General features: G+C 42.5%; 2 protein-coding genes across 3 annotated transcripts; one reads left to right on the top strand and one right to left on the bottom strand.

Moving 5' to 3' along the window:
* Positions 6,619-7,379, top strand: LOC109832309 (B3 domain-containing protein Os01g0723500-like). Of its 2 annotated transcripts, XM_020399730.1 has the most exons (3): positions 6,619-6,820; positions 6,902-7,044; positions 7,147-7,379. In XM_020399730.1, the coding sequence occupies exons 1-3, from the start codon at positions 6,740-6,742 to the stop codon at positions 7,301-7,303; spliced, it is 381 nt and encodes a 126-aa protein (XP_020255319.1). In that variant the 5' UTR covers positions 6,619-6,739; the 3' UTR covers positions 7,304-7,379. The 2 variants fall into 2 exon arrangements, with proteins under 2 accessions (XP_020255319.1, XP_020255318.1); XM_020399729.1 differs by having other exon boundaries at positions 6,902-7,379.
* LOC109834243 (putative E3 ubiquitin-protein ligase LIN-1) lies at positions 8,973-11,010 on the bottom strand. Its single transcript, XM_020402222.1, has 4 exons — positions 10,377-11,010; positions 9,650-9,794; positions 9,469-9,558; positions 8,973-9,278 (listed from the first exon to the last, which is right to left on the bottom strand). The coding sequence occupies exons 1-3, from the start codon at positions 10,712-10,714 to the stop codon at positions 9,532-9,534; spliced, it is 510 nt and encodes a 169-aa protein (XP_020257811.1). The 5' UTR covers positions 10,715-11,010; the 3' UTR covers positions 8,973-9,278; positions 9,469-9,531.

The following is a 15,511-nucleotide window of genomic DNA, read 5'->3' as shown; positions in this document are numbered from 1 at the left end:
TCCGCTGCCTCTGGTTGAGTTCCTTCTGAGAGAAAAGATATTTGGACGCCTCCTAATCCTGCCAATGATGCATCTGTGTAGACGACGAATGTCCTGTCGTTGCTCGGGATAGTCAAAACTGGTGCTGAGGTCAACTTAGTCTTCAAGATATCGAAGGCCTTCTGGCATTCTGTGCTCCAAATAAACTGTACACCCTTCTTCGCAAGGCGTGTAAGTGGCGTCGAAATCTTCGAGAAGTCCTGGATGAACTTCCTGTAGTAGCCTGCTAATCCCAAAAAGCTGCGAATCTCTGTCACTGTCTTTGGTGGCTCCCAATCAAGCACTACTGTAACCTTAGCTGGGTCTACTGATATGCCCTCTCTGCTGATGATGTGGCCGAGAAATCTGACTTCTGAAAACCAAAACTCGCACTTGCTGAACTTGGTATATAACTGGTGCTCCCGTAGGGTCTGCAAAGCTAAACGGAGGTGCTGCTCATGATCTGCCTCCGATCTCGAATAAATGAGGATGTCGTCGATGAAAACAATCACAAACTGATCTAAGAATGGACGAAAAACCCGGTTCATCAAGTCCATGAATACCGCGGGTGCATTGGTCAACCCAAATGGCATGACCAAGAACTCAAAAGATCCATAGCGCGTGAGGAAAGCGGTCTTGGGGATATCCATCTCCCGAACCCGCAACTGATGATAACCAGAATGAAGATCAATCTTCGAGAAAAATCACGCTCCCTGCAACTGGTCGAACAAGTCATCAATCCTAGGCAGTGGGTACCTATTCCGGATAGTGACCTTGTTCAACTCCCGATAATCTATACATAATCTCATGCTGCCATCCTTCTTCTTCACGAAGAGGACTGGCGCGCCCCACGGAGAATGACTCCGACGAATAAAACCCTGAGCTAACAACTCGTCCAACTGATCTGAAGCTCTCTCATCTCAGCTAGCGCCATGCGATAGGGCGCGCGGGATATCGGGGCTGTGCCCAGCTGCAACTCAATACAAAACTCAACCTCTCTCACAGGAGGTAACCCATGTATGTCCTGAAAGACATCCAGATAATCTGAGACAACTCGAGTCTCTAACAAATTAGAACTCTGATCCCGCAGCATCACCTCGTCGATGAACGCCAGAAATGACTCCGCAAAGCGATTGCCCTGAGAAGTGGCCACAATCATCTCGGACCCATCGGACGCTCGCAATCTGACTATCTTCGCAAAGCAGTCAATACTAATATGGTAGGAAGACAACCAATCCATACCAAGGATAATATCGAACTCGGACATAAGCAACACTATCAAATCTACTATGAACTCCGACTCGTCTAGACTGACGGTACACCTCCTACAAATGCTCTCCAGAAGCGATACCTCACCTAAAGGGGTGGAGACTGATAAAGGGGTGTCTAGAGGCTGAGCTACGAGCTGGAGTCTAGCCATAAATGCATGCGAGATGAAAGAATGCGAAGCTCCCGAATCGAAAAGAATACGGGCTGGAACGGAATTCACAAGGAACGTACACTCCACAACTGCTCCGCTGGCACCGTGATCATGGGGAACCACTGCATATACTCTGCCTGTGGCTGAAGACTGCTCTACTGCTAATGCTAGAGAATATGGAACAATCTGCCCCAGGGGAGCCTCCTGGACTGCTCGAACCTGCCCCTCTGCCCTCTGCGTCACTGGCGGTGCCTCAAGCCTGTTCTGCTGACCCTGACCTCTGCCCTGCTATCGCTGCTGCTGCTGGTTCGGGCCTCTGCCCTGCTGAGCTCCTGATGGTGCACTACGACACTCTAATGCCTTGTGCCCGACCTTGCGACAGTTGAAACAAGATCCCTGGAACTTGCGCTGCTGATGCGCTCTCTGATCCTGCTGGGGTCCCTTCTTATGAGGGCCCTGCTGCTACTGATGCTGATGTCCTGACAAAGGTCTCTTGTTCTTACCTTTGTCCCCGCTCTGTCCTGCCTTGGCCTTCACTTCCTTGTCCTTATGGAACATAGTAGTCTCAATCTCCTATGAAATGGCGGCCTCAGCTACCTCCCTAACTGAATAGAACCTCCTCGAGACGAGGTACCGACGGAGATTAGGGCGTAGCCCTGCTAAGAACATCTGAGCTTGACGCTCTCCTGTCTGCCATATACCCGTGAAATACAGCAACTCCATAAACCGGCTCTCATAATCTGCCACTGTCATGTCCCCCTGAGTCATCCGGGACAACTCAAGCTCCTTCCCAGTCCGTGCTGCAGAAGAAATATACTGCCCATCAAAGAAGTAGATGAAATCCTCCCATGTGAGGGTCATCCTCTGCTCTGGAGTAAACTGTAGTCGGTACCATCTCCCGGCATCTCCCTTCAGACTGTAGGATGCCAACCTCTGCTTCTGAACCGAATCTACACTGAGTATGTTAAGTATATTGCTCACATCCTCCTTCCACTTGTGTGCTGCAAGAGGGTCTGGTGACCCCTGGAACTCTGGTGCCCTCATCTTCTGATACCTCTCTACCATACGGAGCCAAGCTTCCTGCTCCATGGCTCTATCTGGTACCGCTAGTGGAATAGCTGTATGTGCTAACTCTGGGTCTCTCTCTCTGATCGGGACGGCTCGTATCCCCTGCTGCTGAGCTACCAGTGGTGGTGGTGTCCATGGTGCTATATGAGTCGTTACCAACTCCTCAATGGCTGTCATCCTGGCAATAAGAGGAGCCATGATATCCACCAAATACTGAGGAGCCTGCTGTGGTTCTGGTGGTGCCTGCTCCTCCTCGGGTGGAGCCTGCTGCGACTCAGGTGGGGCCTGCTGGGGCTCTGCCTGAGCGGCCCTTCGAGTGCGAGGTATCCCACGTCCTGCCATCTCTCTGATAATAAGAAACAATAAAGTTCATGAGTCAAAGTAGACGTATATTCTATTCATACATAGTACATCACAATATGATTTTCACATTACATAATATTCACGCATACACTTTAAGCAAAAATAGTTGTCATAAAAAAAATTTCTCAAAATTTTGAGATATACGCATATATCGTCCTCACTCATACTAGGAAATCCTTAGCGGACTCTACACATGAATCCTAAGAAACTCTAACCTAGCTCCACGACTCGACACAGGATGATCCTAAGGATACTGGAACTAGAGCTCTGATACCAACTGTGACGCCCCTGGGTTCACACAAGGCTACAGTCCGAGGTGAAACCAGAAATGTTAAACCTGCCATGCACCACACCGTGTAATAACATGTTTCACCATCACAATTACTATCTCTCTAGTGGAATCAACAACAGGTGTAGTACAAAGCAAGTAAAAGATTTTACAACAAATGCAAAATCTACAGTGGAGCTCAAAAGAAAATATATCTAAATAGCCGGCTGAAGCTAAAGTACATCGTCATCAACCTGCGACTCTCCGGGCTCCTGGCTCGTTACCTGAAAGGGGGAGGGACAATGAGCGTCAAAGCGCTAGCGAGCAACATCACAACCAACCCCAAGGGATAGGGCTCGTTGTATATGAAAATACAGTTAATACATAATAATATAAATCATTTACACAAACATTAATGGGTTTTAGTACTTAGGGAAATACAACACGAGCATAGGTACGTCGAGCGAAATAATCCAAACAAGGAAACCCTCATGTATATACCTTGTATCTCAAATTGTAGATCCCTAAATACAAAACCCGAAGTTGGTCACAAGAACAATAAAGAAAAGAATACATACCCATCTCTACCGATAAAATGAAAATAAAACGAAGCTACAATTGGTGTCATGTATGACATAGGCAGCTATCATGCCCCAGCCTAATACAATATGTCGTGTACCCAACTTGGTTGAATAACGTGCTCAAGGTTTAGCAAAAGTCTAAAACATGTTTGAAATGGATTATAGTCCAACATGAGGACTCTAATGGATTATAGCCCAACACGAGGACTTGAAATGGATTATACTCTAACACGAGGACTGTGCATAGAAAGATATACCTACCCTATTCTTGTACATGCCCTGCTGTGCTGATCTAAACCTATGCCACAAATGTCATCTTACATGCACAGATGAAAACAAGATTTACTGCAAATTTAATATCCGATAAACAAGGCAACACCGCAAGTTCAAGAATAGTAGACAGTACCCTCGATCATATATATATATACACTGTATATATGTATATATATATGTATACAGCAGATGATTAAACAGAAACACAACCGAAACAGGAAATACTGTGATGAGTCGACTCGTGCTCATTCATGGGTCGACTCATGTATCATGGGTCGACTCATGATCCGATACGAGTCGACTTAGCAGAAACTTAAGATAACAGGAAAAATTTCTTCGTGAGTCGACTCATAACAGTCATGGGTCGACTCAACCTGATGAGTCGACTCGTGATAAGTCGTGAGTCGACTTACAGGCTTAAATCTACATATATCACAAGTTAAATTCGCTAACTCGATCCATCCTTCCATTATACTGATCTACATCTCGATAGCTATCAATTCTAGACTATGATACAGTGAGAAATTTATATCTAACGTGAAAATCAAATACTTATATGTTAAATCTAACAATTAACCCCTAAACATGAAAAAGGCATTTAACCAAAAAGAAAACTCATATTTTTATTCCTTAAAAATATTTCCAGATCTGGGTTTTCTTCAAAAACTCGTTGGTGAGGATTTAAAATCTGAAACACATGATTTCTAGCATTCACCCTAATAAGAACATTGATTTATACTTGAAAATAAGTCTTAGGCTCAATAAAACTCATGAAAAACATTTGTAAACTATTAAAAACATGGGAGAAGGATTGGGCGAGATGTTACTCGCCTCAGATGTGATGATGAACAATCCCCTTCGCTGCAATCCACAAAGAGTTGCTAAAAATCTCCAAAAATCGCCCAAGAATACCCAAACACGAGCTAGGGTTTAGAGGGGGAGAGGAGGCTAGGGTTTCTCTAGGGTTTGCTGATGAAAAAGAGTGTTTTCGGGTGGAGGGAAATATATATGAGTAGATAGAACCCGACTCGAAACCCAACAGACCCGAACTGAGAAAAGCCAAAAATCCATGATGTGTCGACTCATGGTATATTATGGGTCGACTCATGGGTCATGGGTCGACTCATAATTCATGAGTCGACTCAGCAGAAACTAAATGGCAACAGGACTCGATGTCGTGAGTCGACTCATGACAGTCATGGGTCGATTCATGGACTAAAAACTGCATTCTTCGATTTCTGTTGCACACGATTTGCAAATTTGCAACTCAACCTCATACCTGAGGCATATCCACATCCTCATAAACTCAAAACACTAGTTTTCATGTACAACCATGCCAGATATTTTATCATATATTAAATATTGCGTTTCACTAATATTCACATATATGAATTATCAAAATCAACGGGGTCTTACAGCCACACTCTCTTTAAGATCTCTGATCTCAAAGTGCCGTCAAAACCCTCTCAAAGACGTCCTCACATAACCCTAAAACGTTTTAGGAAACATATATATACACAACTCAAAAACATATTCCAACCCGAACTATAGGAAACCGCCTGACCCGACTTCGGTCGACCGATAGCATCGCATCGGTTGACTGGTTGATCGCCGTCGGTCGACCGATAGTATTGTTTCGGTCAACCGTCCAGAACTCTGTTTTCTACAGGGTTTCTTGTGCACGTTTTCAGTCGACCGGGACCATTGCTTCGGTCGACCGACCAGAGCGGGTTTTTCTGCTCAGTTTCCTGCAGTCGATTCGGTCGACCGATCCATGTGTGTCGGTCGACCGATGCTGAGTTTTCCAGAATTGTTGATTTTGATCCAGGTTTGGGTCTATGGGTCTACACTCTCGAAACCAACAAATCCTAGGAGGAAGATATCATATATTCCAAAACAGTAACCGTTTGACCCATTTAACCCAGTTCGTCCAAAAACCCATTACTTACGCTCTCTTTCTCCGATACTCCAGCCCCATAGATTCTCTGTGGTTCATTGATCCCTTTGTCATAATCGAAGACAAAGGAGAATACCGCATTTAGCCTAAAACTCTCCAATCTTATATATGGCGCCCTTTCCCACTTTCACGGAGGTTATTGGATTGTTATCATTGTTCTCCTGCATTGCATTACTTCAAGTTCTCATTAGCTACGAGACATCTCTTGCTTGCTACCCGTTTTATTTTATTATTTTTTTGCCCTAATGACAGTCTATGTTGGGATACTAATGCTTTCAGTTTGAAGAAACACTGACCAGTTTATTACTTGGATCAGGTTGAGGTCGAGCTTAATTAAACCGGTCGGGTCAAAGTTTACCCAACCTGAAACGGCCCGGTGGCCGTTTTCTGGTTGGTTGGCGGTTGGGAGCTGGGTATTAACTTTTCCCAGGCAATTTTACTCCAAAATAAATAAACAGTACTCGACGAACATAAATCTTCATAAAAGGAAAATTTACTGGCCGCAAGTCCCGCTCAGCACCCGGCCGTTACGTACCACATAAAATGGCGGGAAGCACAACCCTCATGAGTACCATCACCTTCATTAACTCCCTCAGACTAACCACATAATAAGTAATTAATATAAGCACCCAGACTTTTTCGACTACGTACACTCCAGAGCCCTTTCAAACTGCCAAGTTAAAAGAACAAGGCGAAGCAATTTCTTGGACTCACAAACATCCCCAGCTTCAACAGCAGCAGCAGCAACAACAACAACAACATTTTCTAGAGCTCTGCTATATATTGATCAAATGGGTAACCCCAAGTCAATGTCAATATTGGACCGCCCTTCATTCTTCAAGGTGATGATTGGGGATTTCACATGCTCATTGGTAAGCCCTGGGCTCATTTCCTCGTGATTCTCTGGTCTTCGTCCTTTTTTTTAAATGATTTTTTCATCATCAATTTCCCAGAGAATCCCACCAGAATTCAAGAAGCACCTGGGAGAAACAATCACGCAGAGACCGGTGGTCATCCGGAGCTCCCAAGGCCGGCGATGGAGGATCAAGTTGGGCATTGTTGGTGGGAATCTCTACTTTCGCGATGGATGGGAGAGGTTCGTCTCTGCGAGCTCCGTTACTGAAGGGGATTTCTTAGTTTTTTTCTACGATGGCGACTTCGGGTTTGATGTGATTATTTATGGGACTACTTGCTGTAGCGAGGAACGTGTCAATATTCCTGGTGAGAGAGACAAGATTGAAGCGGAATCTGAGGATTCTGACGAAGAAGAACCTGGGTCTCGGAGAGAAGTTAGGAGGAAGAGAAAGCCGAAAAAGATGACAAATAATAGTAAGTGCTTTTTTAATTATTGTTAAGTCAGGGTTTTTTTTTTAAATGTAAGATTTTGATACGTTAGGAATGAGAAATGGAAATGAATCATTACTGGTTATATGTTACTGGGTGACGACGACGACCACTTAGATAATGAGCTCTTATTGCCAAAACTCCAGGTGGCTTTTAGATACGCATGCATTAAGTACTTCTCAATTTATTGTAAATGCTTAATTAGTAGATTTGTTGTTAACTGAGTTAACTGGTTCGTGTCCATCCAAACATATGCAGGTTCCCTGTTTTCTTTTCGCTTTCTACAGATGGTCCGTGGTGCGTGTAGGTTATTATTGTCTTCAATATTAACAATCAATTCAATAGAAATAGAAAATCTTTTGTGCAACTCTTGATCCAGTGTAAGTTAGAAGCTAGAATAATAGTATGTTTAAGTTTGAAGAAACACTGAGTAAATAATATTATGAGGGCCGATTTGTCGCCAATGAGGGGCCCACCCTCAAAAAAATTGAACCAAAACCCTACCCCTGACCGATGTTTTCTGCTCCATCTCAAACCTGCTGCCTCCTTATCCTTTCTGCTCCTGTATGCGCCCCCGAGCCTCATCGCCCCCCTCGCAGCCTCCGCTCCGCCAATGCGGGGATTTTTTTGCAGATTTATATACATTTGTGACGGGACTTTCTGTCACCAATGTGCAATGGCGATGGACCATACGGATGATGGTACTAACCTGTCACCCTTGCCTAGCGGTGACGGACGCTAGCTGTCCATTGCCTATGTCCATTGGCGACGGAATTAATCCGTTGCCAATTCTGCCTGTCGCCGATAGGATTCCGTCGCCAATACTCATTGGCGACGGACAACCCCTCCGCCAATGTTAATTCACGATAGACTTATTACCGATGGGCTGTCGGGCGTCACGAATGTGTATTGGCGATGGATTTCCCCGTTGCAATGCTCTGTTTTTTACTAGTGGGTTTTATGTCTTTTTGCTAGCTACATTTTGTTAAACTTGGAAACTTTAGGCTGTACTAAGAGTGTGCTGCAGAGAATCGGGGCCCGGATTTTAAGTCTGATGTAAAACTGTGGACTCATGGTCGCTGATGACATTTTATTCTAGCTAGGCAATAGGAGTTTAACGGGTGCTTTGATAATGACTAACATCATTTTAGCTAACAAAGGTTAACATCTTAGTTACACAATCCACTACTAAATAATGAGGTATCCTAGACGGAAAATTCCGTCTAGGATACCCAGAATTCCGTCTAGAATGCTTATTCTAGATAGAATTTCGTCTAGAATACGCGTCTAGTATGTTTCCGTCTAGGATGTAGTATTCTAGACGGAAATTCCGTCTAGAATACATCCTAGACGGAATATTCTAGACGGAATTCAAAACCGTCTAGAATACATCCTAGACGGATTATCGTAGACGGAATTTCCGTCTAGAATAATTCATCCTAGACGGGAAAAAATTCCGTCTAGAATAAGTATTCTAGACGGAAATTTCCGTCTAGAATACTCATTCTAGACGGAATTTGATGTTTTCTATTTTTTATTTATTTTTTTGTTAAAAAGGTCATCCTAGACGGAATTTGAGCATCCTAGACGGAATTTCCGTCTACGATACTATGCTACAGTTTTTTTTTTTTTTGCAAAATCTACTTTGGGTGCATGTACACAATATTGAACAAAAAAAAATTATATTCATATCCAACACAATTTAATTATATTCCAATATCAAATCCCATTATATTCAACTAATACATTCACCAAAATAGTAGAGAGATACATAAATTATTTATAAACTTTTACATAAATTATTTACAAAAGGTTTTGTATGCTCCATCGCACAACATTACGCACAATTCCTCCTCTTTGGAAAAATCGAGCAACAGCAAAAGCTACATCCTTTGCGGGCCTGTGAGGATCTGGTGAATCCGCAAAAGCTACATCCTCTTCGATTTCCTGAACTGATCTCAAACCCCTCCTTCCAGCATCCCACACCTAGACAAAAATACATAGAGGTTATTAACAGGAAACTCCTCTTTCTGAAACATATTCACCACCTTCAAAGTCTATCAAATTATATCTGTTGGTATTCCGCTAGTTAAAAATCCTATAATTACATGGGAAGTACAGCATATTATCTTAGTTCAAGTCTGCGCAAGGTACTGGTAAGGTGTTTGAATTTTACCTTGATAGTCCCATCCAGGCTACTAAAAAGTCGACCTTTTGAAAGAACCAAAGGTACTCCTCTTTAAATACTCATTTTTCGAGGTTCAACCTGCATTTTATGTTTGCTTAGATTAACTATGCCGAGATTAATAGATCAGAATTCTTATATTCTAACTAATATAGCCTTTATGAAGACATACCAGAAGATCAAGCTGAAGAAGAAGACTAGCAACTGCAACCTGCTTCTCCATTGGAGCCATCTGAAGGTAGACGAGCAAACTGTGCATTGTACTAAATGCTCCTTCATCTTTAATCATCTGCAAAACTCGATTGCAGAATGTTCTCCTGAAGCAGAAAATAGAAAATGCTAAGGAAAAGCAACTTAAGACGAAAACAGAAATACATTTGCAATGAATTAGTAGGTTAAATATGAATTGTTAGTGGACACAAGTTGGTGTGGCACTTTTTCAGAATAAATACGGCCAGCGGATCAGTTGTTGATCCATTTGGCCATCCTTGTCAAGTACAACACCTCTAACATTAATCACAAGTATGTAGACAGCCCCATAATGCTTTACATAACCTCATATGAAAAGCATAACTGAATCAGACTTATCATCTTATAGATCAATTTCATCCCAATCCCAGTCATCCATGCATGTAGAACTGTGGCTGAAGTTTTCTGCAATGTCTTGAAAACCTATCGAACCACGAGTTCCTTCATCCACTTTCCCAGGCATCAAATCAATTAGATGTCATCAAACGTAGCATAAAGTGAACCTTAGGAAAACACATAAAACAGAACTCCCAACAGCTCTAGATTTTATCAAAGAAACTAATGCAAGAGCTCTTATCCCAGAGCAGCAGTATGATGAACAAAGAAAAAGAAACAAGATTGTCAAAGTACCCAAAATACAAAAGACATACCTGTTCAAATAAACAAACTCTGAGATAAAATCAATGCATATGCTCCTTGTGCTATCATCTCCAGCATGAAATAGCTCAAGCACGGGGAGCAGCTCGGTTCTATTTGCTATCAGTTTTCTACATCTTCTATCAGAACGCATGCAACTTAAAAGTATAGACACGATGGAAAGTCTCCCATCCATTTGATTCAGGCAATTTAATAGAGCAGGAATCCCATTTGCTGTGACAACACTTGAAGCATTGACCGAACGACTATTCTCATCTCCTCCTAATAGAATCTGCTCCAGAATTGCTATTGCTGCATCCTTGGGTTCCATTATCAGCTGAAAATCATCCATCTTTTCACCTTTGTTCGTGATCACTTGAAGCAAGGATGGCACAAGGTTTTCCCTGGAAAGCTGGCTGAACGTCGGCCACAGGAGGTATATAAGGACCACAGCCTCAGCCAAGCCATTTATCAGCAAAGCAACTATAGAATCAAAATCAGAGTCTATATGGGTAAGTGTGTCAGCTACACTTTCGCCTCTCTCCCCGAGATCGAGTACGGGATCGGTTTAAGACCTGGCGACGGCGACGAATTAGGCGATGAGGAGAAGCTGGACGCCGGAGTGAATCTTGAGTCGCGGAGGTAGGGTTTGGGCATTAGCCAAACAACAATACAATTAAACGGTGACATACTAGAAAGTTATAATGTTACACCCCGTGCGTCTCACAACTTACATTATACCGACGGGCTCGCAGACTCAAAGTATACACATATTCGAATTGGATAAGCACGTATATAAGTTTTTCTTACCAATACACATTGACATTTGTATCCATATTTGTGATAGTAAATAAACATGAATAAAGTAAGTATCACATCAGCGTCATATTCAAACCGTATTAGGTAAGTATGTGAAGTCAACCCGAATGCATTTAATTTTTCTCGAGTTAGTCCACGAAATCATTATTAGTAAACTTTACTATTCTATTCAACCATACTGATTATATGAAAACAAAAGGAGGAAAAAATTCCATGTGCACAAACTTCTATTATTTCCTTTTGAAGTTTTCACTGTTGGATAGCAGTATTCCTATGGATTGCAGGTTCCTAATCTATTTTGGTAACATGAGGTTATTAGGATTCCTAATCTGCTTTGGTAACAGGTTATTAGGATTCCTAATTTGTTTTGTTTTTGGTTTTAGGATTCCTAGTCTGTTTTGGTTTTAGGTTTTCTATATATATGGAACGCCTTAGAAGAGATTAGAATCATCAAAAAGAGGAGAGTTGTAATCAAAGATTAGAGAGACTTTTGAGCATTGTGAGAGAGAGATATTGTGAGCAAGTTGAGAGCTTTGGTTGAGGGTTAGTTTGTGAGTTATGTGAGATTGTAACCCTTTGTACTCTCCTTAATTTAGTAGAATCTCCCACATCCTCTCCCCGTGGACGTAGGCAATTTGGCGAACTACGTAAAATTGGTTGTCTCGCTATTTGTGTGATTTATAATAGCTTACTTAGGTTCCCTCAACAGGTCAGTCCTAGAACTGATGAGAGGAAGAGCTGATATCCCACTTTGTTGAGATATTTTGCTTAAGATTCTTGTTTCCTTGGTGAAACAGGAATTCCTATTGCGACTGACTCTCTTGTTATTGCACCGAGATGCTGCCGAAATTTTCGCTGCGCGCAACAAGTGGTATCAGAGCCCAGGTTTCAGATCTAAGGTTTTGGAATTAGGTGGAGAAAGATTCGTGTGTGAAGCGTAGTTCTTGGAGTTCTAGGCTTCGGTGGAGATAGCATTAGAAGTTGCCGTTAGAGATTTCGCTTTCCTCATGTGGACAGGAGATCTATTTGGAATCCGATCTAGGGTTCAGTTGGATAATTCTTAATTTCTATCAAAGTTTGATTCTTTCTCTATAACTTGGAGTTAGTTTACAATTAGAGAAGAATGTGAAAGCAACAAGTCGATGGTGAGTATAGTTCAAATTGGTTTTTAGAACATAAAAATTAGTGTGGTAAAATATGACGGTAAAATCAACTTTGGTTTGTGGATGAGCGACGTACAGGATGCGCTCAATGCTCAGAACTTGGAGGAGACCATCATGGTCCATAAGAGACCACCAAAATATAAAGAGACGATATGAGAAAAGATAAATAGGAATGCTTGTGGGGTGATCAGGTCATGTTTGGAACAGGAGCTGAAGTATGATGTGATTGGGGTAACGTCTGCGATGAAGATGTGGGAAATTTTCAACAATAAGTACCTTACGAAGAGTATTGAGAATAGGTTGTATTTACTGTGTAGGTTATTCAGATTTTAGATGTCTAGAGGTACCTCGCTTGCAGCTTATGTGAACAATTATACAAAGTTGTTGTCGGACTTGACAAATGTTGATAAGAAGATATCGGATGAGTATAAGGCTATTATCTTATTAGGCTCCTTACCGGATGAAGAGTATGACACCTTTGTGCTCACTTTGATAAATGAGAGATCTTCTATCAGCTATAGTGAAGTTACTAATGCATTGACAAATTATGATTTGAGGAGGAAAGACAATGAGACTTCCCGTGCTAGTACTTCAGGCGAGGCCTTGTCGACAAGAGGTAGAAGTCCATATCCGAAAGATGATAATAGAGAAAGGTCAAAGTCAAGAGGTCATCACCAGCTAGGAAAGAACCAATGTGCATTCTACAAGGGGCATAGACATTGGAAAAGAGATTGTCCAAAAATCAAAGAGAAGGAGAATAGCAAGAAAAAGGGCCCGAAGGCCAATGAGGTGAACATTGTGAAAGACGATGATTCCGATGATTCGAGCTTTTCTCTATTGTTTACTCCGGAGGTGAACCACTTGGATGCATCAGATTGAATGCTTGATTCCAATGCTACCTATCATGTGACCCCTAGGCGAGATTGATTTGCATCTTTTGAGAAGCTCGATGAGGGTGTTGTCATTGGAAATGATCAATCCTGTGGCATTTATGGGATAGGTACCATGCGGATTCGGATGCACGATGGAGTAGTCTGTGAATTGAAGGAGGTGAGATTCGTTCCTCAGCTGAAGAACGATGGAGTAGTCTGTGAATTGAAGGAGGTGAGATTCGTTCCTCAGCTGAAGAAGAATCTTATCTCAGTTGGAGCTTTAGAGGCGTGAATTGAAGGAGGTGAGATTCGTTCCTCAGCTGAAGAAGAATCTTATCTCAGTTGGAGCTTTAGAGGCGAAGGGATTCAAGGTGACCTTTGAAAATTCTATAGCGAAGGTTACTAAGGGATCTTTGATGGTGATAAAGGAAGTCTGCAGTCGAAATTTATACTATATGAAAGGGAGCACCGAGATTGGCCAGGTTGCTTCGGCTATTTTAGAAGCGGACATGAGCAGACTTTGGTATTACAAGTTAGGGCACACAGGCGAGAAGTCACTATAGGTGCTGTGCAAGCAGGGGCTATTGAAGGGAGCCAAGAGTGGTATAGAAAAATTATGTGAGCACTGTGTTCTTGGCAAGAAGACAAAGGTAAAGTTCGGGACGGTCATTCATAGGACGAGGGGCATCATGGACTACGTGAACACAGATGTTTGGGGTCCATCAAGACTGCATCACTTGGTGGTCGATATTAGTTCGTCACGTTCGTTGATGACTATTCTAGGTGTTGTTAGGTGTACATCATGAAGCATAAGAATAAAGTCCTAGATTTGTTTGTGGAGTAGAAGAAGAGATTAGAACTACAGACTGAGAGAAAGATCAAGACGTTGTGATCCGATAATGATGATGAATATACTTCAGACCCCTTTCAGTAGCTATATCGAGACGAGGACATAGAGAGACACTTCACGGTTAGTCATACACCGTAGCAGAATGGGGTGATAGAGAGGTTAAATCGGTCTTTACTGGAGAAGATCCAATGTTTATTATCGCTGAGTGGTTTGGAGAAGATCTTTTGGGCTGAGGCACTTACATATGCGAGTCGCCTTATTAACAGGCTGCTTTCATCTATGATTGAGGGGAAAACCCCTATGGAGATGTGGTCAGGAGAGCCATCACATGATTATGACCAGCTCAAGGTATTTGGGTGCCCAGCATTTTATCATGTGAGAATAGATAAATTGGAACCTCGAGCTAGGAATGCTATATTTGTAGGATTCAAGTGTGGTGTCAAGGGATACAAGCTATGCGATCCAGTTGATAGAAAGATTGTGCTGAGTAGGGACGTCACATTCGATGAGGATTCTATCTTAAAGCTTCCCAGCTCTCATCAGGTGGAGAGCGACCCGACAGAGGAGATATCGCAGGTGGTGGAGATCGATACAGCTCCACATTGTCCAGATGGTATAATATCTATTAGAATGCCGACTTAGGTGACATCAGGTGAGCACCACGACGACGAGGAGGATACGAGTACAATTGTACAGGATCAGGGACCGACGGCTCAGGTTCAGGATTCTATTACGGTTGGGAGATAGAGGAGAGACATATGAATGCCAGCACGGTATACCGACACAGTTGCGTATGCACTTCTGATTGAGAGTATCGATGAGATGGTGCCTACTACATTCAGAGAGACCAAGCATAGTTCGAAGGCTGATTCGTGGCAGGTAGCTATGCAGGAGGAGATGGAGTCTCTTCACAAGAATGATACGTGGGAGCTTGTTGAGCTTCCAAAGGAGCGTAAGGCAATTGCTTGCAAGTGGGTATACACGAAGAAGGAGGGCATTAAAGGTACTCCATTGAGGTTCAAGGCTAGGTTGGTTGCGAAGGGCTATGCACAGAAGGAAGGTATTAACTATAATGAGGTTTTCTCTCCGGTTGTGAAGCACTCTTCGATTCAGATTTTGCTAGCTTTGATGGCACAGTATGGTTTAGAGTTAGATCAGTTGGATGTGAAGACGATATTTCTTCATGGTGATCTTGATGCAAAAATATATATGACTCAGCCATTCGGATTCTGAGCTATAGAGAAAGAAAAATTGGTTTGCGGATTAAAGAAATTGCTATACGGTTTGAAGCAGTCTCCTCGACAGTGGTATAGGCGATTCGATAGTTTTATGATTGGTCATTTGTACACTCGGAGCCAGTTTGATCATTACGTATATATTCGCAAGTTGAAAGGAGGTGCGTATATCTATTTATTACGTTATGTCGATGAGATGTTGGTTGCCTC

Source organism: Asparagus officinalis, chromosome 3, assembly GCF_001876935.1.
Source record: "Asparagus officinalis chromosome 3, Aspof.V1, whole genome shotgun sequence".
NCBI classification, from domain to species: Eukaryota; Viridiplantae; Streptophyta; class Magnoliopsida; order Asparagales; family Asparagaceae; genus Asparagus; species Asparagus officinalis.
This window is presented reverse-complemented; position numbering and strand designations above follow the sequence as displayed.